At 44.0% G+C, this 26,722-nt stretch overlaps 2 protein-coding genes across 4 annotated transcripts in view; one reads left to right on the forward strand and one right to left on the reverse strand.

Moving 5' to 3' along the window:
• Positions 1-601: 601 nt before the first annotated feature.
• On the forward strand, positions 602-16,193 carry KCTD6 (potassium channel tetramerization domain containing 6). Of its 3 annotated transcripts, none has more exons than XM_051979860.1 (3): positions 602-688; positions 12,826-12,922; positions 14,744-16,193. In XM_051979860.1, the coding sequence occupies exons 2-3, from the start codon at positions 12,896-12,898 to the stop codon at positions 15,428-15,430; spliced, it is 714 nt and encodes a 237-aa protein (XP_051835820.1). In that variant the 5' UTR covers positions 602-688; positions 12,826-12,895; the 3' UTR covers positions 15,431-16,193. The 3 variants fall into 3 exon arrangements, with proteins under 3 accessions (XP_051835820.1, XP_051835824.1, XP_051835811.1); XM_051979864.1 differs by lacking the exon at positions 602-688 and adding an exon at positions 1,349-1,443; XM_051979851.1 differs by lacking the exon at positions 602-688 and having other exon boundaries at positions 12,229-12,922.
• Positions 16,194-17,356: 1,163 nt separating this feature from the next.
• ACOX2 (acyl-CoA oxidase 2) overlaps positions 17,357-26,722 on the reverse strand; it is a 48,853-nt gene continuing 39,487 nt past the window's right edge. The window contains exons 14-15 of the mRNA XM_051979836.1: positions 25,731-25,863; positions 17,357-17,961 (exon numbers count right to left, since the gene is read on the reverse strand). Coding sequence (XP_051835796.1) covers positions 17,899-17,961; positions 25,731-25,863 — 196 coding nt within the window. The 3' untranslated portion in view covers positions 17,357-17,898. The remainder of the gene's footprint in view (positions 17,962-25,730; positions 25,864-26,722) is intronic.

Genomic DNA, 26,722 nt, shown 5'->3' on the forward strand with positions numbered 1-26,722 from the left:
CAACCCACATGCGGACACACACCCATGTGCCCATACACGCCACGTTCACACACGTGCTCTCACACACACGCTCCCGCACAAGCGCGGACACACATGCACTTATGGGGCTCCCGTTAAAGGGCCACGCGCGCACACGCGGGCGCTCGCTTTCGGGGACACGTGCTGCACACATTTGCTCACGCCCGAGCACACCGTGTTCTCAAATGCACACTCAGGTACTTCCGTTCCCCGGGCACACGCGCACGTACACACGCGGAGCTCACACAGCCCGTGGTTCCTGGTTCCGCCCCCGCCGCGCCCTCGCGGGCAGGCGGACTCCCGGTTCCCGGGTCTGGGTTCGGGCGGGGGCGGGGGCGGAGCGCAGGGGGCGGGGCGGGCGGCAGCGCCTCCAGGGTCCGCTGGGGGGCGCCCGAGGGCGGGTGGCCGCCGCTCCTCCCCGCCCTCTCGCTCGCTCCCGCCCGGGGGCCCCGCCGCCGCCGCGGAAGCGCGCCCCCCGCGCCTGTGCCCGCGCCCCGGAGCCCCCGTGCCCGCGCTCGCTCGGCGGCGGCTGCTGAGGCTGGAGGCGGCGGTGGCGGCGGCGGCGGCGGGAGCAGCGGGAGCGGCGGGAGCGGCGGGAGCGGCGGCGCTGAGTCCCCGGCCCGGCCCGGCCCGCCTCCCGCCCCGGCCCGGCCCGGCTCGGACTGCGGCAGTGAGTGAAGCGGGGGCTGGAGACCCTTTCCCCACTGGAGGGGGAGAAGCGGCGATGGGGGAGGGGGATAAAAGGGGTGCGGGGAGGGGGGGCTCCGGGGACTCTCGTCCTCCCCCCAGAAAAGTTGGAAGGGGGCCCGGGATGAAAGGACAGGCCCCTCGGCGGCGAGGGCCGTGAGGACGCGCCCCCTCCTCAGGAAGGATGGAGGGGCGTGCGGAGGAGACCCCCCAGAGGGGGCTTAGAGAAGGAGGGAAGAGACTCCCCCTGCGGGGAGAGCTACATAAGGGGAGGACTTGTAGAGGGGGGACGAGCTCTCAGGGGGGCGCCTCCAGGGAGAACAGACCCCCCGTGGGGGGAAGAGCTCCCTGCAAGGGGGGCTTGCAGAAGGATAGGGAGGAAGAGACCCCCAGGGCAGGGGAGCTTTTTGAAAGGGGGGGCACCTACAGAGGAAGAGACCCCCTGGGGGAGAGTTCTCCAAGGTAAGAGTCTTGTAGAAGGTGGGGGGGGACTCGCTTGAGGGGACAGCTCCCTAAAGGAGGGGGCTTGCGAAGGGGGAGGAGATTCGCTCTCGGGGACTCCCCTAAGGAGGAGCTTTGGGTGCCTCCCGGCGGTAACCCTTCTCGGTGACCTGCAGTGGCCCCAGCAGCGAGGGGGGGACCCAGACCTCCAGCTCCGGCTGGGGAGGGGGCGTCGTTCCCGGTGCCGTTTTTGCAGTTATTAAACAAACCTCCGTGGGAGCCCCGATCATAACCTGGGTGAGATATTGATCTTTTCCTTAGGAAATCTTATATCCTGAAAAGACTTACAAGATGTACAGATGTAGGCTTTTTACCCAGGACTTTTGTGTGGGTTATTTAAAAATCGTGGAGACCAGGCTATGAGAAACGGACACAGGGAGCCGGCAGTCGGGGAAGCAGAGCGGTCTGAGGGGCCCAGCCCCAGGTCACCGGCTCCTCCTCTTCCTCCGGGACCCTCCTTTTGGCCCAAGGGGAGCTGATGTGAAAGGGGGGCCGGGGTCCAAAGAATGGGCGTGGGCTAGAGGCAAGCCGCAGACCCGTCAGTGCTTCCAGAAAGCCTGGAGCGGCGGACCGGCATGGGGGTCCCTGGGGGTCCCTGGCGGACCGGCACCCCCGCACCCCGGCCTTAGAGAGCTCCAGGTCCTTTTCAGGCCGTCTCATGGCAGCAGAGGCAGTTGACATTTGTGGAGCTGTTCAGGTTTTCAAGATCATTCATGATGTGATTTGGGTAGAGCTTTGTGTGGCGAGTGGGGCGGCACACCTAGGTGGTCTGCGGGCAGCGCCGGTGCCCACCACTGGCAGAGGCCCTCAGCGTGGTGGCACAGTCTGGGTGGAAGAGCTGGGCATGGGGGACCCTCCCCACCCCCACCCCCTTCATTCTCTGCTGATGAAGGAATGCCCACGTAAGTGAGATCATTGATGGGAATTCTGAAGTAATAAAACAATAGTTTAAAAGGTTGCTCTTTAGCTAAGGTTTTTTTCCTTTTGTTTCTTAAGGTTCGGGTGCCATGATCAGGCAGACTTGAGCTGGGCTTAATGGCTGGGGAGGAGAACGTTACCTTCTGCTTAGTTCCCTCACGCATTTTGTATAGTCACTAATGCAGCAAATAGGGCTGGACCACCTCTTGCAAGTGAAGCTTGATGGTGTCATGATGCTCTCAGGCAGTGAGTAAACACTTATTAAGTGCCTACTAGGAAGTGCTCCTCTTGGCTGCCCTTACCTACCTTCCCTTTTTCAGACATTAATTTTCTATCACAAACACCCAAGATAGGGAAAAAAATGACTTCAAGCAGTAGCTTATCAAGGAGTAAAGGTTGGATGTTTTTAAATGAATGACACACAACTAAAAGAAAGCAACCTTTAGTTTGGGGGTAGGGAGAAGGTCTATTCCTTTTAATATAGTTAAGAAAATGGTTCTTGGGCTAGCTAATAACCCATACAGGTATTCTGCAATAAGGCCACATATCAAGTATTGGGCACCTGGTGTGTTCCCTGGGAGAAACTACGAGGTGTTGCTTTTGTGAAGTTTTGTGTAAATATAATCACGGTTTAATTGTATGGGGAGAAGTGGCAACTTAAAGGACTCTGGTTCCAATAGCACCTTCCTTTATCTGGATTTTTCATATTTGGAGTTTACTTAGCTTGGGTCTCCTTTTGTGGAGCTGCTTTTGCCATGGAATCCTCCTGATGCATTCTTCGGGCTGGTAGGGGACCCCAGTTCTGATAAAGCTCCTTTGCCACCAGGGCCCGAGAAGGGCCTCTCACTGTCCTGTCTATTGTTGTAGCCCCTTGGGAGACCCCAGGTGGGGAGAGGTGGGCCAACTCTGCAGCTCCTGGAGAGCTCTGTGGTCCCTCCGTGGACTCGGACGTTTAGTATTTCACAGAAAATTCATGGAAAGATGATAAAGATAGTAGGGTACTTCTCGCTCACCTCCCAGACCCCCCAATCTCCCCAGGATTTTCAAAACCATTTCATCCTCATTTTCATGTGTTCTCAGCCGAAGAGAAGGAAATAGTCCTGCTTACAAAACTGTATCCCCAGCATCCACGTGCAGCAGGGAGGAAAGGTTGTATTCCCGTTTTATCTTTGAAGACGCCCCAATGCTGGTTAGAGGAGGGACGCGAGAACTTGATTCTCCTTCCTCTCACACATGGCTGTTCTGCAGGTCTGACTGTGGTCATGAACAGCTAGAGAAAAAAGATCATTTTAAAAATATAATACCACGTCTGTGGTGCCGGCTAACACCTTTAAGGAGGCGAGCACCTCTGGCTTGGAACAGGGCCAGACTGCCAGGGCTCCTGACCGGGTCCCAGCAAGCTTGCTGTGGGATTTAGGGTCGTGTCACCTCTCTGAGCCTCAGTGAAAGTGGAGGAGGTGATAGTGGGAATACCTGCCTGCCCTTCAGGGCTGTGGCTGGGATCACGAGACCCAGACTGTAAAGCGCTCTGCACACTTGGAAGCACAGTGTGACTAAGCTGGAGTGACACATGGCGGGGAGTCCCTCGGGGCCCCAGTGGCTCTCTGACATTCAAGGGCAGAGAAGGTGCTGAATTGCTTCGGGTTTCCACACCTGGGAGTTCCTTGTAGGGATGAAATCACAAGCCAGTCCCTATTGCGATAAAGATAAAAACATTTTTCCCCCTCCAAGATAAAGTGGCTGCTTGTGCGAGCTCATAGGTAACCTGAAGGACTCTTTAGATTTCTCTGAACTAGTTGCTATAAAAAGTATGCTACTTTTAAACTCCCACATGGTTCGGTACCAGAGAAACTGAGTACAAAGGTAATTTTGAAGGTATGTGCAGATGTTGGAAATTTATTCTTGCCTGGGTTTCTGAACGCCAGAAGCAGGGACTTCCGGAGAATGGCATTTTAAGGGTCTGCTGGAAACTGTAAAAAGGCTGGAGTTATAGGTCTTTAGTTCTGAAGTGTAGATTGTTATAAAGCAAGTGGGCTTTTGCCCCCTGGAAATTTTTGGTCTGAGGTCATGGCAGAGATAAACCAGGGGGAAAAAAGTAAAATCAGTTTTTTCATAGATCCTGGAATAAGATATCTGCGGTCAAAAGGAGGTTCGCCTTCAGCCTGGTTCTAGTTTAACTGCTGTCGGTGTGTTGACTCGTACGGTTGTGGGCACACCAGACACTCTTGAGGTGATTTCTTTTTTTCAACAGTTTGCTTATGAAGTTCCCATAAATTCCTGACTTGTCTCTGAATTAATTGCCTGGTAAAGTTACCTTGTCTTAACCTTAATTAAACTTCGAAGCCCATATTTCTTCAGTTCTTTAAGAGGGATCAACTGGTTCTCTGTAGAAATCAGGATTGAACTCTCAGGACAAAGATCATTTCAGGTGAACAGAGTCAATGGGATGGGAGCCGACCTTTTGTCTGAGTGTTAGCATGAGACCACTTCTGGCTTTTGGAGCAGTCATGGGTTTTGTTTTATTTTATTTTTTGAGAGGTTTCTTTATTAGGAAAGATTACTTTAATGGAAACTTTATTTGCTTTTTTATCACGATGCTTTTATTCTCCATTATAAGCCATTTCTCTGAACAATTAGATTTTTTTGTCATTATCTTAGTAAAACAGGCCCATGTAATTCTCCTTTCAGGACAGTGCTCCCTATCCTGTGGTCATTTTATTCTACATTAGGCCCTCTCCTGGAGATCATGCAGAGAGAGAAAAAGAGAGATGAAACTAAAATCAATGATTTGCTAATTGTTAACAGCTCTGTCAGTTGTTAGCTCCATTTTCTGTCTTCTAACCATTGTCAATGGTTAGTAGGAGGAGAAAATCAAACTGTTTGCAATGAGATTTTTTGGGATTGATTGTTGTTGCTGTTCAGTCATGTCCAACTCTTTGTGACCTCGTTTGGGGTTTTCTTGGCAAGGATACTGAAAGGATTTGCCATTACTTTCCCTACCTCATTTTACAAAGAAGGAAACTGTGATAAACCGGGTCACTGACTAATGAGTATCTGAGGTCAGATTTTAACTCAGGAAGATAAGGTTTCCTGACTTCAGACCCAGTGCTCTTATACATTGTGCCACCTAGCTGTATATTTTATTTATCCGAATTCACTTTTCACTGGGCTGTCCCCCATTCTTGTAGATTTTTCCTTCATCTCTACCTCCCCTGGCTTCCTTTTCAAGTCCCAGCTAAAATTTTACCTTTACAGTAATCTTTTCCAAATTTCCTTTTAATTTAGTTAATTAGTTCTTGATTTCCCCATCGATTACCTCTAATTTATATTGTATACTGTTTATACTTAATAGTTTGCATGTTGTCTCCCCCCACTGTCTTTTTGACTCTCTTTGTACCCCTAACACTTACCCCAGTGCCTGGCACATAGTAGACACTTAATAAATGGTATGGACTGGATATGTTGATTTTCCTGCTTCCTGCCTTCCCAGAATTAATTACTTAACAATAGAAGGATAATTCAAAGACTGAATATCCAGTTGATTCCTAGCCTGTAGCCTGTGATCAAAATGATGGTTTCTTACTACCTTGGTTTGAATTTTGAAGGTCTGTCAATAATTGTGGCATTTAACGTGGACTTTTGACTGGAGCTTTTACCCTGATAACATCACAAGTTGGCTCTTACCACCTAAAAAGACTTCCTATGCAAGCACTTGGACTAATAAAGTATTGAATCCTAGACAGGTTTTCTTCAGCTTGATAAATAATGCAAAGGACTTGTACCTGAGTACATGATACAGTCCAGGGGGCCCAGCTTCTCTCTTCTTTGGGGATTCTCCGCCCTGGGATCAGCCCTTACATCAGGCTGAGGAGAGAGTCCAGCAACTGTTTCTCCTGGTGTTTCACCTTCCTTTTGGCCTGATACTAGTAAAAGTAACTCCTGGTAAATACTGGGCATCTCCATTTCTGTCTCTGGAGAACCCAGACTATTGGAAGTTCTGGTGTTGTTTCCCTAGCAGGCCCCTATTTCTTTTTACTTTTTTATGTTCCTATCTGATGCCTGACAGAATGCTCTCCTTTTTCTCCTTCCCCCCCTTTTAAATGAAGCTATGTTGAATAATTTGAGTTGTAGAGAATCAAGTATTTGGATTATCTGTGTTATAAATGTACTATTAATTTCCATCATGGTGAATAATCTAGGAATTCTTTTGTGAATTCAAGAGCCATTTAAATAATTGCTTGATGAGGAAACTGATATCCTTAAGGATATCCTGAAATTGTTAATGGGGAAATGACTGTTAAGGAGGCCAGCTTCCTATTAAGTATCTTCAGCGCAACTCCCCTGATATTTATTGGGCTCTTAGTTATAAGGCACTGTGTCATGTTGATGGAGACTGGCCTTAAGAGTCTGGGAATTCTACCTTCAAATTTTGTTTCTGTCATATACTGGCCCAATGACCATGGGCTAGTAAGGCACTTACCTCTTCATGCTCTAGGCAAGATAATCGGGGCAGAGAAAATGTCTTACCTGGAAGTTCTTTACACTAACAGAATCACAGATCCAGGTCCTAGTTTCTTTATGTAAATATATATATATATATATATATATATATATATATATATATATATATATATATATATATATATATGCAAAAAAGTATATTTATAGTTTATATAAAAAATTAGTTTCTTTTTTTTTATATCATACTCATTCTCACCCCTTTGTAACAAAGAAAAACATTTGCTACACTTTGTCTGATATTATATGTGACATTCTTCCCATTAGTCTCCTACTTTTTAAAAATTAAGCTTTTTTTTTTTTCAGTTAACAATATTTTTTCCTTTTTTCTACCATCCTCTCCACCTCAGTGGGGGAAAAAAAAAACCCTTGAAGCAAAAAAACAAGTTCACACAAAAATTCTTGTATTGCTCCTATTTAATAACGTGTCACATTCTGAATCTTGAGTCCATTACTGCTCTGTTAAGTGGGTATTTTCTTCATCACTGATCCTTGGAATTATGGTTGATCAATATACTGAACAGAGTTCTTAAATCTTTTGAAGTTTGTCTTGACAATGATGTTATTATTGTAGAACTTGTTCTCCTGTTTTGCTTGCTGCATTCTGCATCAGTTCATGTAAGCTTTCTCGGTTTTCTCTGAAACCCTCCCATAATTTGTTTAGCCATTCCCCATTTGGTAGACACCCCTTTAGTTTCCAGTTCTTTGCCCTCACGAAAGAGTATTTTTATGCCTACAAATGCTTTTCTTATCTCTTTGGGGAATAGGCCTGATAGAATCAGAAGTCAGAGAGGGCTCTTCTGGGTTGCTTTCCAGAGTGGCCGGACCAATATGCAACTTCTACAGTGCAGCAAGATACCCGATTTCCTACGGCACTGCTAACATTTGTCATTTCCCTTTTTTTGTCAGCTGGGTACCATTTCTTTTTCAGAGATTCTAGATGTAAATGTTTTTAATAATTAGCAGTTTCCTTTCATATCATAGATTCTTGTGCAGGAGCTTTTCAGTTTGTATAACTGAAATTATCTAGTTTAAATAACTTGTGATTGCTTGTATTCTTTGTTTGAATTAACGTGCTCCCTTCAAGTAAAGTTGCATAAGACACTGCCTGCTTTTGGGTTTCTTCCATTAAAAAAAAATAAAACGATGTGACCTTTAAAGTTTAGGTTGAATATCCATTTGGAATTTAGTGTGTTTATTTTATCTGAGATGTTAAGTAAACTTATTTATTGCCCAACTGCGTTCTCATTTCCCCAGCAGCTCTTGTTGAATGAAAGTCTTTACCATGAATTTATGTTTATCTTTATGTTCTTAGAGCTATTATACACTAAGCTACAGAATTTGATTTTATTTTCTGTTTCTAAATAATCATATAGTTTTGATAATTACTGCTTTGTCATACAGTTTGAAATCATTCTTTTTTCTATTTTCCTTGAAATTCTAGACCTTGTTTCTCTAAATGGATTTTAAGCTGTTGCTTTGTCTAGTTTTATAATATAATACCTTGGCAGTTTGATGTGGCATTAAACCTACAAATTAATTTAGGTAGCACAGTCATTTTCCTATTTTAGTGTTGTCCAACCACAGTGAATATCCCCTTGTGTATTCAAGTTATTCTCTTCTTTAAAAAAGTATTTTGCCATTTTATTTATATAATCTTGAGTGTATTTTAGCATATTGACTCCCAGATAAATGGAATATTTTGAATGAAAATTTTTTCCTATTTTCTCCTAGTTTTTGTTTTTGCTGATATAAATGCTAATCAATGTTCAGGCTTAATTTGTATGTTGTCACTTTACCAGCACTATTGATTGTCTTCCTTTGCTGATCATGGGAAATATTCTAAATAAGCTTTCTTGTTGTCTGTAAATAGGATTAAGTTCATTAATCTAGGTGGTAGTGATTGTGGTTGTGGTTGTTGCTGTTAAGACCTGGGAATAGGCCAGTGGATTGGGGCAAACTGGAGAGGAGATGATGGGCTGGAGGATGCAAGGGGAGGGATTGACTTTGCAGGAAGGACCATCCCTTACTCAGAGACGGGGCACAAAAGGAGAGAAGGGGGGATGGTGCTGAGGAGTTTTGAGGTGGGGAAGCTTGTTTTAGGTTAGACAATGGTTCCGTTGGGCTCTTCAGGGGTAGTGTGGGGGACTCGAGACAGAAGTGGGGGGGGTGTAGAGTGTCCAGTGCTGGGAGTGTGATGGAGGCAACTGGGGAGAGTCCAGGAAATGCTGGGCCACAGCGAAGGCCTGCGTGGATCCCTTCAGCACAGTGGCTTAAATTTAATTCTGTGTGTTCCACAGGAGCTGAGTAGGAGCAGAGAGAAAGCAGCTCCTGTGGGTAAGTCCAGGCTTGGAGTTTGTCAAGATTAGGCAGCCCTAGGGTCAGAGTCGTGGAGGGTGGGAAGGAAGGGCAGAAGTCAGGCGATGGATTGGGAGAACTGGGAAAAGTGGAGGAACTAGAAGTCACAATATATGCTATAACACACCTATAATATTCTGGTGAGTGTGGGTAAATAGGGGGTGGGTGGGTGGGGGTTCTGAGAGAAGTCTTAGAGTTAGGATCCAGTAGTTATGGGTGAAAAGATTTTTTATCACCCTTGTGGGTGACTGAGATGGAATGAAAAAATGGACCCTGGGTGTTGTGAGATTAGTGACCAGAGAATGTTTGAGGGGACATTGATAAGGATATCGAAGATGAGGGGCGTCTCAGCCTGGAGAAAGAGAGGAGCGAGACCTGAGGGCAGGTGGCGGCCACAAGGGCCCGGGCCAGGTGACACAGGCGGTGAGACGGTGAAAGAACAGCCGCCCCTTCCAGGAGAAGTAGGGAGGAAAGAGAACCAGCCTCCCCCAGCAAAGCTGAAGTCTGTGCCCGGGAGCTCCAGAGGATGGGAATGGAGACGGATGAAGAGGTCTGGGAGGAAGATGTCAGGGGCTGGATGGAAGGAGCAGACAGGAGCCTGGGGTGGAGGAGGGGATTCGGCCTGTTGGAAAGGGCAGGCTGCTGATGCTACTGCCGGAAAATCAACTGGACCTGCCCCCCATGGAGCCATCGGAGCCATCAGGCCAAACAGGCCCGCTGACACTGTCCCGTTCTGCTACTGTCCCCTCTCTGTCAGAAGGTGGACAGATGGTGCGCTCCCCCATTGGTCCCTTGGAATCATGGCTGGTTATTTCGTGAGTCCATGTTATGTTGATGCCTTAAGCCTTCCCCGGGGGGAGGTCGTGTGACCCCACTCTAGACTTGGGGAGGGGCTGCTGGGTGGCCGCAAGGTCAGCCACCATTTGGAGCGGGAGCCCTCCATCAGACTGGACTCCCGGCAGCCTCAGCCCGAGGTGGGGGGGTCCGGCCCAGCCCGCTCTCCCCTCCTGGGCTCTGTGGTCCTGGGCATTTGCACCCCCAACTGCTCTTTCAGGGTCACCTTCACGTGCTTCCGGATGGACTCCACCTTCAGCCTCACCACTGCCCCTGATTGGCAGAGCCTTGCTGGGAGCCCCCTGCCCCCCCCTTCCAACTTTCTTGTCTTTTGCTTTGGATTGTGAGTTTGTTGAGGATGGAGACGGTCCTGTAGCATTTAGCTCGCGCCCGGCACTTAGTTGGTGTGGAATGAATGTGGCCTGATTGATTTGCACTCGGCTGGAAGGCTTTTGTTTTGATTTTGATTTTTTTTTTCATCTGGAAACTAGGGAACAAAAGTACCAACTTCCCAGAGTTCGCAGACTCCAGTGAGATAATGTCTGCAAAGGCCACGGCCTAAGTCACCCCAGAGAGGGGGCTCTTATTGTGGCCTAGGCCTGTTGTAGGCCGGGCAGTCTGTGCTGGCCCAGGGCCCCCTGCGGTCACTGCCGAGGCTGGGACAGGACTGGGGCCAGTGGGTCCCTCGAGATTGGGGGGAGAGGGGAGGTGTGGCTGGGAGGAAGCCCCTCCCTCCCTTGAATCCCTGGAAATGCAGCCTCTTCCCCGTGCTCATCAGCACATCATGGGCACATGCGGAAGTAAGATGGTGCCGGAGGTCTGGACCTGACCCAGAGCGGGTTTTGTTCCCTGAGAAGACCAGAGTTTGCGCTCCGGCTGTTTGGGAGTTTCTGCGCCCGCCAGAGGGCTTTTGGGGAGGCCTCCACACAGATGTGGAGGGACCCAACGAAGCGAGCGCCGCGAGGAGCAGATGTTGGGCCAATTCCAGCCGGTGGGCCCAGCTCCGGCCCTGCGGGGTCTGTGAGCCTCCGGGCAGGAGTTTGGGGGGCACTGGGACCTTTGGGGTTTTGTGGCAGCCCCGTAACTGCAGGCTGGGCTTGGCCACGATGCGATGGCTGATGGTGTCAGGTTTTATTTTGTGACCATCCAGGACGTGCCTGGGAGCCCTGGTGGTCTCTGCTCCCTTTATTCACTTGGTGACAGTCCTGGGCTGTGGCCCTTCTCCCTGGTAACCAATTCACCTCCCCAGGCCAGGATTTTCTTTTCTTTTTTTTTGCTGAGATAATTGGGGTTAAGTGACTTGCCCAGGGTCACACAGCTAGGAAGTGTTAAGTGTCTGAGGCCAGATTTGAACTTGGCTCCTCCCGACTTCAGGGTTTGGTGTTCTATCCACTGCACCACCGAGCTGCCCCCGGGCCAGGATTTTCTAAGGCCACTTCACACCTTGTGTTTTCTGCTCTGCATAAGGAAACAGAACGAGAAGGGTTTTGCCAGGGATATAGCCTGACTTTTTGCTGGGATGGTTCCGTGTCTGTGTGCACAGCCCGGGATGTGTAGGGGCAGGGAAGGCTCTGAAAGGTGGGGAGGCCATGGAGGCCAGAGCCAGGCTTGGAGGCCAGCCTCCGGGGAAAGGGCGACTTCGCCCACCCAGGGCCTCCTGTGCCAGGCCAGCAGTGGGTGCCCCTCTCACTGGGCCATGAAGGGCTGAGATGCCATGGAGGGCTCCCGCCCTGAGCTGTCCCAGCCATCGTGGAGGCCGGGCGGAGGCCCGTAGGTGGCGGGAGGCTGCACAAAGGCACCAGTTGTCTGGAGAGGATTTTTGGATGGCTTTGACTCATTTGAATAATCTGTCTCTTGGTGGGGACTGAAGTTAAGTGTTGTTTTTCTAAGAAAAATTGGCAGTGTGAGTTTCTTGGGCTCGTTTGCCTCAGCTTGCTGAAAGCCTCTGGTGACCAGAGCCGCGGGGCCGGAGCCTTTGCTTAGAGAGCAGCTGGGGTCTGGCAAGGGCAGGGACTGGGCGTCAAGATGAGGACTGTGGCCCTGGACGGTTGTTCCGGTCTGAGGGCCTGTGCCCACCCGCCTTGGCACAGCCTCCCCTCCTGACGCCCCTTTGGCAGTTTTCTTCCTAGCACCTTAGTGTGGAGTGAAATGTGATCGAGGTACAAGCGGGGTCCTGGAGCTGGGCCCCCGGAGGCTTCAGAGGAAACGCTCCATTGGAGGCCCAGCTGTGTAGTTTGGCCCAGTGGCTCAGGACGGCCCAGAGGTGGGGACGGGGTTTTCCGCTTCAGCTTCTGAGGTGCTCTTTGTCTCTATTGGACAGTAGTGAGGGACTTTAAAATTTTTTTCTGTAGCATTAACATTCATAGAAAATTACTTTGAGAATCTTCACATTTGCTTTCGTTTTTTAATGAATAGTTTTTAAAAGTAGACTCACTTCAGAAGCTGAGTTTGTAATGTTCAGTTTTTGTTATTTTCTATGTGGATTGGGAGGGAGGCTTTTATTTTTCCCTTTCTATAAGTGACCTTCCTGATACAGGGTCATCATAGATTCGAATCAGGAGGAAGTAGCACAATCATTTCTTTGTAAAAATTCTGAAAACTCTATTTCACAGAAGGCAGACGGTTTTTTATTGATTAACACAATGTTTGAACTCCCGGTTTCACTTGTTAAGGTTCTCCTTCTTCCCTAGCTGAAATAATTCTTTTTCTTTGTGAGCATGTCGGCCGTGCAGGTAAATCACTCATGATTTAGCTAAAGTGGAAGGCCCAGGACAGTCTGAGACTTAATTATTTGTTGTCCCCGGAGACTGTGGGCCTTGAGGTTAGCAGGGAGGACGCTGGAAGGTCTTTGAAAATATGATACCGCACGGAGCTGTGTTTGGTGGCAGGTCGGGAGAGAAATAGAAACCTGGAATTGGGATGTTTAGTCTCCTGTCAGAAGGGCTGGCTGATGGGGTTTTGTACCTCCTTAACCTTCTGTTTTCTCCCCAGGCGGGGGCCTAGGTGATATTCCTGCCGAACTCTTCCTGAAACTTAGCGAAGATCCCCAGCATCAGAGCAGATGGATAATGGGGACTGGGCCTATATGGTGAGTGCACCGGCGCCGCTCCCTGTGTGTATGCTGCAAAATGGAGCTGGGCAACTTTCTTTTTCTTGCATGGCCACACAGGCCCTTTAACATGAATTTTAAAAACATAAATAAGTTATAAATTCATAGATGTAATCTGGGAGTGAGAATCATCTGAACCATGACATCTGTTCTGTGATTTTTGAGGTGTTTTATGTATTTAGTAGTATATTTATTTATTTACATCTAATACAAGCATTTCTTTTAAAAATTAAAGTTCAATACTGGACACTCAGTTTAAGTTTTTGGAAATCTTATGACATTTAAAGTTTTGCTCTTAAAAATTTTGTTTTCATCTTCAAGCTTGAACTGCATTGAAGCGATGCTGCTGGAAAGCATTTATTCACTTATTTTGCCGTTCTGGAATTCAGTGACATTTCTTTATATAATTTGGTGCATAAGCACTACCACCTTCACGTGATCCTTTCCCCCAAAAAGAACCACAGCAAATGCGAGATTACTTTTGCAGTTTTCCTACCTTTGGTCAGGAAGTATTTTTCTCATTCTCATTTATTGGTACTGGATGGTTAGGAGAAGATTCTTCTCAAAATTACGGGCAAGATTACGACATTAACATTACAACCATAAGGTGTGGAAGCTTAAAAATAGCATTGTCTGCCCCGCATATATCATGGTTTTGTGGTAAGGATACAGAGATTAGGCAATGGCCATTAGCTTACTTAGATTTGTTCCATGGAAAACATGCAAAGTAAATTTTACACATGTTCAATTTAGTTTAGGTTTTTTCCCCTTTCTTTTTTAGGGGAAGTAAACAGAGGAAGAACTTATTTTGGTCATCAATTCACTTTTCTTTTTGTTCAGTAAAATGATTCAGGGTAGTTCTTTTTCAGTTCCTCTTGGCAGCCAAAATTTCTCATACTTCTCCATCACTGAGTAAAGACCGCAGTAGAGCTTTGGGCAGGCCGTGGCCCCAGAGGCCCAGGAAGTGTGGGGACCCATTGGACAGCCCATTGGCAGAGGGTAGCCTCCCAGCCTCCAGCCCTGCTCTCGTATAGAATCCTGGAGGCAGGGCTGATCCAAACAGACATTTCAAATGCAGGGCTTTTTAGAGTGTCTAACTCCAAAAAGAGTCTGAAGCTGTGATTTTTAGCAGCTCTGGTTTGGAGATATCTATATATATGTTTTTTAAAGTGAGAATATAATTGTAGCAAATATCTGTCTTTCAGGTCTGCAATATTTATCTTTCTAATTTTGGCATTCAGAAGCAGCTGGTGGTACAGAGAGTAGGGGGCCTGGAGTTAGGAAAACTTGCATTCAGATTTGTTGTCAGATCCTTACCAAGTCACTTAACCATTGTTTGCCTTGGTTTCCTCCAGTGTAAAATGGGGATAATAACAGTATCTACCTCTCAGGGTTGTTGTGAGGGTCTAATGAGAAATTTGTAAACCACTTAGCACAAAGCCTGGAGCAGTGGTAAATGATTTATAAATGTTAGTCATATTATTATTATTTTTGTGGCTTTTATCAAAAACAGATATTTATAAGATTGAATTTCAAATATCACATTGACCTCTTTTTGTAGCATATCCTATTTGGAAAACTATTCCCTTTAGTCATGACAAAAATTGTACATATCTGAAAGCAATTCTAATTTGGGTGGGTTTTTTTCCCCCTATTGAAGGAGGTCCTTAAATTGAGCAGCAATATTATACTTGTGGCTTTTGGTCCGTAAGGGCTCTATTTGTAATTGAAATTAATGGGGTTAGACCAAATTTTACGCGTGCTGTGTCGCCTGAGTCACGCTGTCTGTTTTGTTTTCAGATGACTGATCCAGTCACATTAAATGTAGGGGGCCACTTGTACACGACCTCTCTCACCACTCTGACGAGGTATCCTGACTCCATGCTGGGAGCCATGTTTGGGGGAGACTTTCCCACAGCCAGAGACTCTCAGGGCAACTACTTCATCGATCGGGATGGGCCGCTTTTCCGATATGTCCTCAACTTCTTAAGGACTTCAGAACTGACTTTGCCTCTGGACTTTAAGGAGTTTGATCTGCTTCGGAAAGAAGCCGATTTCTACCAGATCGAGCCCTTGATTCAGTGTCTCAATGACCCAAAGCCCCTGTATCCCATGGATACTTTTGAAGAAGTCGTTGAGCTGTCCAGCACCCGGAAGCTCTCCAAGTATTCCAACCCAGTGGCGGTGATCATCACGCAGCTGACCATCACCACCAAGGTCCACCCTCTGCTCGAGGGCATCTCCAACTACTTCACCAAGTGGAATAAGCACATGATGGACACCAGAGACTGCCAGGTGTCCTTCACTTTTGGGCCCTGTGATTACCACCAAGAAGTCTCTCTCCGAGTCCACCTCATGGAGTACATTACAAAGCAGGGCTTCACGATCCGCAACACGCGGGTGCATCACATGAGCGAGCGGGCCAACGAAAACACAGTGGAGCACAACTGGACTTTCTGTCGCCTGGCCCGCAAGACAGATGACTGACCCATGACCCCAGTAGAAACTGGTGGGCGCTGGCTCGTGGACGAAAAGTAAAAAAAAAAAAAATCACCTCTGAGGACTTGAAAAAAAAATCTGTATTTATTTAAAGGATGTGAGGACTGGAAAAGAAATTTGTGCTTATTAAAACTTCTATCCCTTCTCCTCCCTCCCACTCCCCCTTTCCCTCCTACTCCTCCTTTCCCCCCCTCTCCCCCGCCCTGGTCCCATTCACACCGAGTATGCATGTGCCTGTTCAAATTCTCAAGATACCTTTTTTATAAAAAGAATTCTAAAAATCATTATGGTCTATAATCTACCTGTTAACAGAACTTTTTCTATTACAGTGCTAAAATTATTACTGTTTAAATGGTTCCTAATGCAACTACAAGGCTAAAAACACTGGAAATGGAAGAATTAGCAGGGCACTTCTGACGCCTCTGAGAAAAGTCAAAACTTTCTGAGGGACCTAGTTTCCAGGCCAATAAACAGTGTTGGGACGTGAAAGGAAGCCCTGCTCCGATCGGTTTAAAGTCCTTGTTAAGTCCCGCTTTTCCGAGCTAGGACAACGGTTCTTTCTATGCATATTAAATCAAGCAACCAAATATCCGTAGCCATGGAAATGTTGGACTAGAAATATTTATATTGGATTTTGAACACAAAATATCCCCATGGTAGAAGTCTTACTTTTTAATGCCTGGTGCAATATTATTCCCAAGTGTACTGCCTGCCCAAAAGAAGCTAATAAAAAAGTGAAATATGGAACTAGGATGGGTTTCAGTGATTATTGGTGGTGACATGCCTAGGTGAGGGTATATATATATATATTTTAAAATTTCAGTATAATATTTTGGAGAGGTGATGAGTAGAATTGCTGATTGCAGTGTAATGACCACAGTGTTAAAATTGTGACATTTGGAAGACGTGGATCTGGGTGTCTAAAATGAGCATGTTTGAACAGTTTCATTTAACTTATATCCAGGCCTTTTTAATCCAAGCTTGTCACAGCACCGTGTATGGTCCTAATGTCCAGGTTTTAGCTTACGAGTCTGTTTTTGCTGCCTCTGTGTTAGGCAGACAAATCCCCTAAAACCAGACCCAGCTCAGCCAAACCAAAGCTTCTGTGGTGCTTGAGATTTTTTTTTCATATTTATTAATTTTATTTTTAATTTATGGAATAAAGCATTTCCATGTGGTGCTTGAGATTTAACAAAAACCCAAACCAAACCAATTGTTCTGAAGTGAATGCAGATAGCCTCGTCACGATGAAAAAAAGTACAACTGTTTCTCTTCCATTATCATGTTTTGTTTTATATGGTTTATTTTATTTGGTTCGGTTTCCTGCAGCAAAAAGGATTAGCCATGCTAGCTACAATTTGCTGATTGCTAGAATATTAGTCTGCTGACATTTCTTGCTTGGGAATATTGCTTCAAAGCTGTACAATCCAGGTCACAGGACTAAGGTTAAGCCGTTTCACCTCTGGCTCTCTCTCATCCTGGCAGGCTGTCTCTTTTTACTGAGGTGACAAACCTCCGTTCCAGGGCTAACGAACAGAGCCGGAAAGGCCCTAGGAGGGAAGCCTGTAACCTCAACCAGCGGGAACAAAATGGCAGAATTTTCCTATGAAAGTTCTTTATGCAGTTTGGTTCATGGCAAATTTCCTGTATTATAAATAGAGCTTTAACAAAACCTTAACAAGTTGACAATTACACCGATTTGGGCGGCTGTAAATTGGGTACAACAGGATTGTAAACTCAGTTTGTGTTTCCTTTCTGTAAAATTCTCATCACCTTGTTAAGTCATGGAAAACCTATCATGTTTGAGGTTTGCCACCTTGTGAGAGTGGCTTTTGGAGAATGGAAAGAGGCAGAAGATCAGTTGGATCCAGTTTAAGAAACATTTTAAACTCTAATGAAACATGCTTGAAACTGTTTTTTTTTTTTTAATTTTTTTATTCCCAGCAACACGGTTGAGTCTAAAGCCTCGAAACCAAAGTTGTTTTCTTTCAGATTTTTGAATGATTGGTACATTGTCCCATTGAAACATATAACAGCTAAATGTTTAAGTGGATAAGTTGTAAACTTGAGTTGGTAGTGTATTCTTTGACTTGTGGTAGGATATTCCATAAGGAAAAAAAATAGAGACAATTTAATACTGGAATCGTGAAAAAAATAGTTTTAAATCTGTATAAAAAATTAGGCATATTGTCCTTCAAAGGAGTAAGCTGATATTATTAATTCCTGCTCATATCCATAGTTTCTTTTTGTGAATTTAAGGCTTGTTAAGAATTAGGCACTTGATAAGGAAAGGTTTATTTTTCACAATACTGCCGAAGGTACACCTCTAGTAGAAGGTAATGATTTGCCTGTCTTCAACAAGTACACTGGATTTCCCTTTATCACAGTATCATACATTTAGAGGGTAATTTCCTTCTACTGCTTGAAAGTAAAATAGAGTCCGAGGTTGGCAAATCTCATAATTTGGATCGGTTATTTTTTAAGAATGGCCTCAGGTATTTCTCATAGGCAGGATTCCCCTGTTTGGAGAAAAAAAAGAAATATTAACATGACCGTTTCAACCAGAATTAATGTCAATTTCTTGTTCGCGGCTATTCTGCGTTGGAAAGATTGCACAAGATTCCCAATTTTAAAGAATTCAGGCTGTTGGAACATTTTTCAAAGGTCAGCCTCCTTTTTTTTAGTGCGGATTTCATAGGGTGGGTGCCTAAGGCCAGTGACAAAGTACAGCCTTGGGTCTTAAAAGTTTAAACTCAATAAACATTTACCAAGTGAGGGCTCTGCTGGGGCTGCAGGATATGAGGATGAAAACATACACATTTCTGGGCCTCATGAATAGGTATGTCTTGCTGCAGAAGGTTCTTTGAAAACAAGGGGAAAAATATTCTCTGTCCTCAGGGATTAAACGAGTTTACTTTCAGCTGAGCTGCTTGCTTTTGCAACAGCCAAGGGTAAAGATGCCAGATGTGTGAAAGTGAGGGGGAAAGATCCGCTCCTAATTTCAGAACCCAAACTTCTGCTTTGCCCCATTTCACCCCCTTTTCCTCCTTTCCAAAGCAACAGAATGGAAAGAGTCACCCCTTAAGCTTCTCTTAGTCTGATTTAGATCTCAAGATTATCAATTTGAGACATTTAAACTAAATTGGCGTGGAAAACTTGGTATGATGCCTTTTTAACCCATGCTCTACAATTAGTGCTAAAAGAGACCAAGATCAGTCAATGAGTCCAGCTAGTTGAAAGGTTAGACCCAGTGAGCTGTGGGATAAAAGCCATATTCAAATGACTTGAAGGATTGGATTCTCCCCATTAAAAAGAAATTATTTTCAGGATGGCAAAAGTGGGAGTAGCGAGTCAAAGAAAGGCAGATTTTGAGATCCACGAAATGAACATTTTCTTAATAACTACAGCTGCCTCAAAATGGCAGGGAATGGCTGCTTTGGGTTTCTTGTTCCTGGAAGTCCTCAGGTGCAGGCTGGGTGAATACCTGGGAATATAGTAGGGATTCCTGATCAGTTATGGGTCAAATTAATGATGTTGAAGGTCCTGATGACTTATTTTTTTTAAACACCTTAAAGCTATATCCAAAAGTAATTGTGTTTCATTGTGTGAAATTTTCTCTCCCTACCTGTAAAAACAAAAGATTGCAGCTGGCCTATTAACTTGAACCTATACCTGACTGCATGGCTTTTCCATTTGTAGGGATTTAAAAATTTTATATACTCTGCATTTTTCTGCCCATGTAAATAAGTTAAAATATATTTTATGATAATTCAACTGTTTCAAAAATTCTGGACGTCAGCCAGGTTCAGTTTGAATCTTTACCACTGAAACTTTTTGAGCTTTTAAGCCATTTTCAATTACCCATTTTTCCGATCAGAGTCACTATATTTTGAAAATCCATAAAATAAATGTGGTCGATTACGTGTAGAGTTAAGTCTGCCGTTGCTAGAGTACACAGGCCACATATTTTAAAACCTCATTTTGTATCTCATTCGCTGTTAAATACGGTGACACCTCATTAGTTTTACAATTCCAAAATTCACCAGTGTGCTTCTCTTTACATAGAAATAGGTGTATTTAAAAGCTACTTTTATAGATCACCTTTCAGAGTGATATATGATACATTACAATGGTATTCTATACTGACATCCTTATGGCAATAATATAAAAACCAGCTCATTAAAAACTCAAATGCTTTTGGGAAATAAAGACTATGAAAAGCTGTATTTTTTTTTCATGGTAACTTGGAGAAGAAAGACTCGATACCTTTTGCTTTAAATAAACCAGGTTTTACTGCTAACATTTCAGTTATTTAGGATATAGAGGAATGGGTTGATTTTTCATCTCTTGTAGACAAATGAGGGTAAATATATATTATCACTTGATCATGTGAGAATTAGATTTTACATATTATGTATAAATATATATATATAGACATAAATACATATATGTGTATGTGTAAATATGTACCTATATATGTTGTGGATTTACTTTTCAAATTAGATCCACTGGTCTGAGTAGGAATAAATACCCTTTGATTTCTCTTTTAGGATTTGTACCATAATATCACAGAATGTTAGAGTTGAAAGGTACCTTAGATTCCTCCTCCGTAAAACACAGAGCATTAGACATTCTCTGAGCCTCATAGAGCTATTGATTTACCTGAACTAGTTAGTAGCAGAGCCCAGAGCCTTTGACTCATAATCACAGAACTAAAATCCAGGTTGGAAAGGAGACCATTTAAGCTAACCTACAGATGTAAAGGAATTCCCTTGATGAGATCTACAAATATTTATTCGTGTAATTTCCACCTGACCGTAAACAAAACCTCCTCCACGACAAGAAACTCCAAATTGCGTGTCTGCCATTCCCCTCAGAGGCAGCCCATTCCACTTTTGGATGGTTCTAATCATTAGGAAACTTGTCCTTACCTTAAGCCTAAATTCACATGTGACTTCAGTCCACTACTAGTGCTGACCTCTAGGGACAAGCAGAGCAAATCTCATCCTCTGTTCAAATACTTGACAATGATCTTACTCCCACTAAGTTTTTCCTTTTCCCAGCTAAAAGTCCTCAGGTCCCTCAGCCCAAACTCATAGGCCGTGATCTCAAGACTCTTCCCCTGATTTTCCACCTTTTGACACTCCAGATTATCAGTGATCCTTCCTAAAATGTGGCACCTAGTGCTGAATGGAGGTGATGCTCTCGGATGCTTTCCTTCTCTTAAGGGAGCCCCGAGTTACATGAGCTTACAGAATACACTGTTGACTCATCCTAAGCTTGGAAAACCTGTTTTCAGGTGAGGTGCTTAGCCCCCATCTTGTCCTTAGGCAGTTGTTTTTTTGAATCTAAGCATAACACTACATTTATTCCTATTAAATTTCATCTAACTTGATATGACCTAATATTCCAGTCTGTTAAGATATTTTAAAACCTTGTCATTTTGCGTGTTAACTTTCTTCCCAGCTTTGAGTCATTTAGAGTTTTGCCAAGCATGCTTTCTCTGTTTCTAGCCAGATTGCTGATAAAAATGTTGAAATGAAAGCATGAGGTCAAGGCTATATCTCTGGAGCCCTTCACTGAAAATCTCCTTTAAAACTGACTTTGAGCTTACTGGGTCTGGTCTTTCAATCATTTGTGAATGCACTTATCTGACTTTTGTCTAGCCCGCATCTTTCCATCTCCTCCAAGGATAGCATGAGACATTTTATTACATGCTTTGCTAAAATCTAGATAAACCATCTCTGTAGCGTCGTGCCATTCTGCTAGTCCAGTATCCCTATAAAACAGGAAATGAAGTTACTTTGGCACAGTCTGTTCTTGATGGAGCCAGACGGTTCTCTAGAATCATAATTTCCTTTTCTGGACAATCTCTGGCCACCTTTTACAAATTCCCAGCTTCTTATATAAGTCGCTTTCCTATTCTTATTTACACATTGAAGTGTTTATATTATTGGTGAACACAATTTGATTTGAAAATAAATCCCAGACTTTTTCCAGGAATCAAAATCAAGCCTATTGGCTTATGGCACACAGACTCCATTCTCTTCCCTTTTTTTCAAATTCGAAACATTTATTTGCCGGCTGCAGTTATCTTGTATCTTCTCACTTGGAGATCACGCTCAGTGTCTTGGTAATCATTCTTTGGGTGTAGTTCACTTGGGTTTGATGACAAGGGTAGCTTGGTGTTTAATTATTTGAGATATTGTTTATTTATTAATTTTATTTCTTTCCTGTTCAAAGATCATTCTTGGCTTGAACAGAGGCAAGTGCAGATGTTAGAAACTCTGGCTTCTTCCTCCTGCCAGTTACCTGAATCTCATCCGACTCACTCCATCTCATCCTTTTTGGGCTAAACATCCTGCCCAAAGCTTCTTGGGACCCTCGGCTTTCTCCGACCTCAGCATGTTCTGAGTTTTAGCATTTCTGATATTATTCTTGGAGGACTGAGCTATGTTTAAGTATTCATCCTGTTTCCTGCCTTTGCTTTTATCCTACATATGTGGTTTTTAAAAATCTAAATTGGGTGGTAAATTCCTTGTACCTCCATATTAGTCTCTTTGGGCAGCTTGTCTTCTTTATCCATTGTATTATATGTTATATCATATCACAGGTATATTCAGAATTTTATTCTAAGGGGTTAATTTCATCTTTAGAATTATAGTCCATGGATCCTATTTTTCTTTTGGACTTTTGAATTCTTATCCTCCAGATCTAGGATTATCCTTGGTATTCTTTTTCACAAAGACGAAGTAGTCTTTATTTCACTTCAAGCTTCCCATCATTTCCAACCCAGCAACCGGGGCCTGTTGGGGAGAATCAGATCTTTACGAGAAATTCCTCTATTTAAAAATGATGGTATCATTGAGGCAAGTCATGAAATTGTTAGTCACCTTACTTGTGGTAGGGTGAGAGAGCTCCAACTGATGTCCAAATAATTGAAATCTGCCGTCAGGAATATACTATTCCTTTGGGTCAGGGTTAACTTTTGTTTCCCGGACTCATCTATTTCCTCTTTTAGCCCAGATGGTCTGGAACGCTCCATTGGAACTCTGCTGAAATGCTCTCCTCCATGTTTCCCCGATTTGACATTCCATCCTCACCTCTCTGCCTTGGATCAAGTCGTTCCCCCAGACCAGAGGGCTGTCTCTCCTGCCCTCTACCCTTGGGATCTCCTTTCCAGCTCAACTCAAGTGCTTCCTCCTAAGACAAGCTTTTTCTGATTTCCTCAGTTGTCGATCTTCCTTATCCACCAGTTAACTTTGTATTTATTCTGAACATGTTTTGTATTTACTTATCTGTCCACATGATATTCTCCATTCTTCAAGGGTGGGGACAGTTTTGTTTTTGTATTTTATCCCCCGTACTTTTCATAGCACCTGGTACTTAATAGGCATTTAATAAATATTTATCGAATTATATAAAATGGAATGTTTCCTCCCTCCTGTTCTTGGCTTTCTGCACATGATTGCCTCCTTACTATACAGGGCTATTTCCTTCCTCTCCTTGTCTTCCTCCTGGGCTTCCTTTGAACATACACACACACACACACACACACACACACACACACACACACACACACGAATATATATGTGGACATATGTATACACGCCCACACACATAAATGCAATAAATATCATGGTTATATTTTAAGGTATAGACCAGGAATTCAAATCCAATTCTCTGATATTATTTTTACTTCCCCAAACTGCCATTTATGAAGCTCTCGCCTTTGATAAAAGTACTCTTTGTGCATTTAAAGTTGACAACCTCTTGCTCAGAGGAGCTTCCTGGGTTCCATCAGGCAGTATCATTTGTGCCCCAGGGAACTGCCACATAGGTGAGGTTGTCTGGTTTGACCAGAAATTCTGGGCTATATCTCGGATATGGGAAAGACAGGAGAAGTTTACTTTTGAGAGGAAGTCTGCTCTGGTGGATAGTACTGGACCTGGAGCAAAGAGATAGATTCAAATCCTGCCTCTGGATTATGAATCTCAGTCTCCTCATCTGTAAAATGGAGAAGATGCTTCTACTGATAGCCCACAGAGTTGTTTGGAGGCTCAAGTGACAGAGATGACATGAATACTTTGTGGCACAGTGGAAGGGGCCATGGCTTTTCATGATTCTTTCTCCATCTCCTCTGCCTTCATGTTTTCTGCTCCTCCTTCACCTTTCTAGTTTGTCTTCTCCAAGCTCATAGTTGGCCTTGTCGTGTCCAGAGCCAGCTCCATCGCCCTAACAATTCCTCTTTCACCTGCAAATCTCCTCTTCCTTTTTTTTTTTTAATTAAAGTTTTTTATTTTCAATACATATGCAAGGATAATTTTTCAACATTGACCCTTGCAAAACCTTGTGTTCCAATATCCCTTCCCCCATTTCCTCTACTCCCTCTCCTGGATGGTACGTAGTCCAACATATGTTAAACATGGTAAAAAGATACGTTAAAGCCAATATGTGCATACGCATTTATACAATTATCTTGCTGCACAAGAAGAATCAGATTGAAAAATGAAAAAAAATGAGAAAGAAAATAAAATTCAAGCAAACAACAAAAGAAGTGAAAATAAAAAAAATGAGAAAGAAAATAAAATTCAAGCAAACAACAACAAAAGAAGTAAAAATGCCGTATTGTGATCCACACTCAGTCCTCTATCTGGGTGCAGATCAAACCTCCTCTTCCTACTCCTCCCACAGCCTGGGGAGGATTCATGGGCCAAACCTTGGACTGCTCCACCGCATGGCCTCCCAGCTGCAGGGTCTGATCCTTCCTGGACAGCCGAGCCATGTCCAGCTCCTGATCTGCCAGGGAGCAACTGCCCTGTCCTTGCCGTTGGCAAGTTACTTATAAGTAAAAGAGCTGATCCGGCACTTTCGGTGCAGAATGGAAACTTTCTGGGAGGAGTGTGATTTCATTAAAAAAAATAATAATAAAATTAGACTTGATATTGACATGTCGAAATGCAAATTAAGTGTAAATTAAAGTCACAGAACCATCAATGCAGGGATGTGGCAAGACACCTTTTTGAAATTTCAAGAGAAAAAAAAAAGTCATGTTTATTCACTTTCATTATCCCAGTAACACATTTATGCTACAGAGCATGGTGAAACATGTTTAAATATCTATAGACAACGGATGTGAGGTCTTGTTCTAAATTGGGAGCTCTTAGCTTGGGGCCCATGAAATTGAAAATATGTTTGTGTATGTGTGTGTATATGTGTGTGTGTATATGTGTGTGTGTGTGTGTGTGTGTGTGTGTACATACACACACACGTATATGAATACATAACACATTTGTATATATATTTTTGATAGTCATATTACTATGATTGGTTTCCATTTAATTCTTATGTAATTCATTGTATACATTTAAAAACATTAAAATGCAAATTTAAAAAAATTGAAAATTATCCTGAGAAGGGGTTCACTGGATTGCCCAAGGGGTTCCATGATGCCCCAAAGATTTAATCATTTAGGTTAAATCTGCTGTCACAGTAATTAGATTATAGGTCACAGAGCTTTCAACCTAGGTTATAGATTTTTTCACCTGAAAGATTCGTGACTTACTTGCTGGGGGCACTCCTTCTATTGACTCATTTGGCAACCCCATCGTATCTTAACCTCTATAGATTCTTGTCTCATCTTTCCTTAAATCTCCAAAGAATAGCCGTTCGACTCTTAGATCACTTTATGTTCTTAAAAACATGTTTTTGGTGTGTGTTAGGATTGCAGCATATCATCTGAGCATCAGTTTAGAGAGAGAAGGGACTTGAGACCCCCTTATTGTGGGGGTGAGGAAGCTGGACTCTGGAAAGCTAAAAAGGGACAGAGCTGGGATTTGAATCCAGATCTTTCCATTAAATACCAGGAGGGAAAACGGGGTTATTCCTGGCATTCAGGAGAGAGGAGTTGTCCTTGGGACTAACGTCCACAGCTTTCCGATGAATTTCCAGGAGGCCTGACTGCGGAAGAGCTGGTGACCTAAGAGTGTTGTCCCGAGCGGTGGCTCCTTTGCAGGAGGACCGCTGCCTTTCTGTCATGCTCTGGGCTCAGATTTAGAGCCGGCTGCGTAGCTCTAGCTGTGCCTTCCTGGCTCCGAGCCCCTCGTGGGCCCAGACCCCTCCCTCTTGCCTATGTGCTTAAAATACTTTTAATTGATTTCCATTAGGTTGAAAAATCACATGGCCTGGCTTGTCTCTTCTGCCTTCTACAAAACGAGACAACAAGAAGATAAATTCTGAGCTCGTTCTCCCTTCTCTTGCATAATTGATAGCACGTTGCACTCCCTACCTCGGTGTTGGTCGGTGAGAGTTGGGCCCACTCAAACAGCCGCTCGTAGGCATTTCCGTCATAACAGCCAAGTGCAGAATTTAAGGACTCATCGGAGAAATCAAAGGCATCAGTTAATAAAACTGCGTCTTTCCTAAGAGAGAGAACATAGGAGTTGATACAGATCTTTCAGATTATGGACCTGCAGCAATTTCCTGAGGGGGATAAAAATACTGGTGGAGTTGGATCCATAGTGTCCATCATATCCAAAGCATCCTGGTACCCAGGGAATAAAACAACAGTGCTTTTGCTCAAGTATGGCCCCTCTTGGGTTGTGAGCTCTCCGGGAAGATCATTAGAAACCCTTAGGACTCTGTACTCTATCATATCACATCCTAGACTGGCAAACATCATTGCTGCTTTTGACACAATTTTTCTGGGTGCCACGACCGGCTAGGAGGCACGGGTGGAAGGAGGCCAGAATTCAAGTCCTGCCTCATTCATTTAGTGGCTGTGTGATCCGGGGCAAATCCCCTGACAGCCTCAGTTTCCTTATTAATGGAGATAATGATTGTACCTCTCTAAAGCATTGTTATAAGGGTTAAACAAAGGAACCTATATGTTATTTTATTATTTATTATATATCATATGTAATTTATTATTTCTAGACTTTGTTACTTTATTACTTATTATTTGTTACTTTATTATTATTATTTGTTATTTATTATATGCGATTTATTATTTTAAAACTTTGTTACTTTATTATTTATTATTTGTTGTTTATTATATATAATTTATTATTTTTAGACTTCCTAAGAAACTGTATTATCAAGAATCCCATCTGCCCCCAAACAGGCGATGGCTGCTTTAGTTTTAGAAAATTTGCCCTCAGATCTGGGATTTCACCAATCTTCTGCTGACCTGACACCCATTTGTTCAGAATCTCCAGCTGCATCATTGGAGGCCAGTACTCTCAGGAGGTTCAAGTGAAGTCACTCGGTTCTCGGGGCAGC

Source organism: Antechinus flavipes, chromosome 1, assembly GCF_016432865.1.
Source record: "Antechinus flavipes isolate AdamAnt ecotype Samford, QLD, Australia chromosome 1, AdamAnt_v2, whole genome shotgun sequence".
NCBI classification, from domain to species: domain Eukaryota; kingdom Metazoa; phylum Chordata; class Mammalia; order Dasyuromorphia; family Dasyuridae; genus Antechinus; species Antechinus flavipes.

Bases quoted from the DNA above. Each gene is read 5' to 3' on its own strand.
- KCTD6 (XM_051979860.1), top strand. From the start codon at position 12,896: ATGGATAATGGGGACTGGGCCTATATG. The intron at 12,923-14,743 runs GTGAGTGCACCG...TTTTGTTTTCAG, and splicing joins ATGGGGACTGGGCCTATATG to ATGACTGATCCAGTCACATT.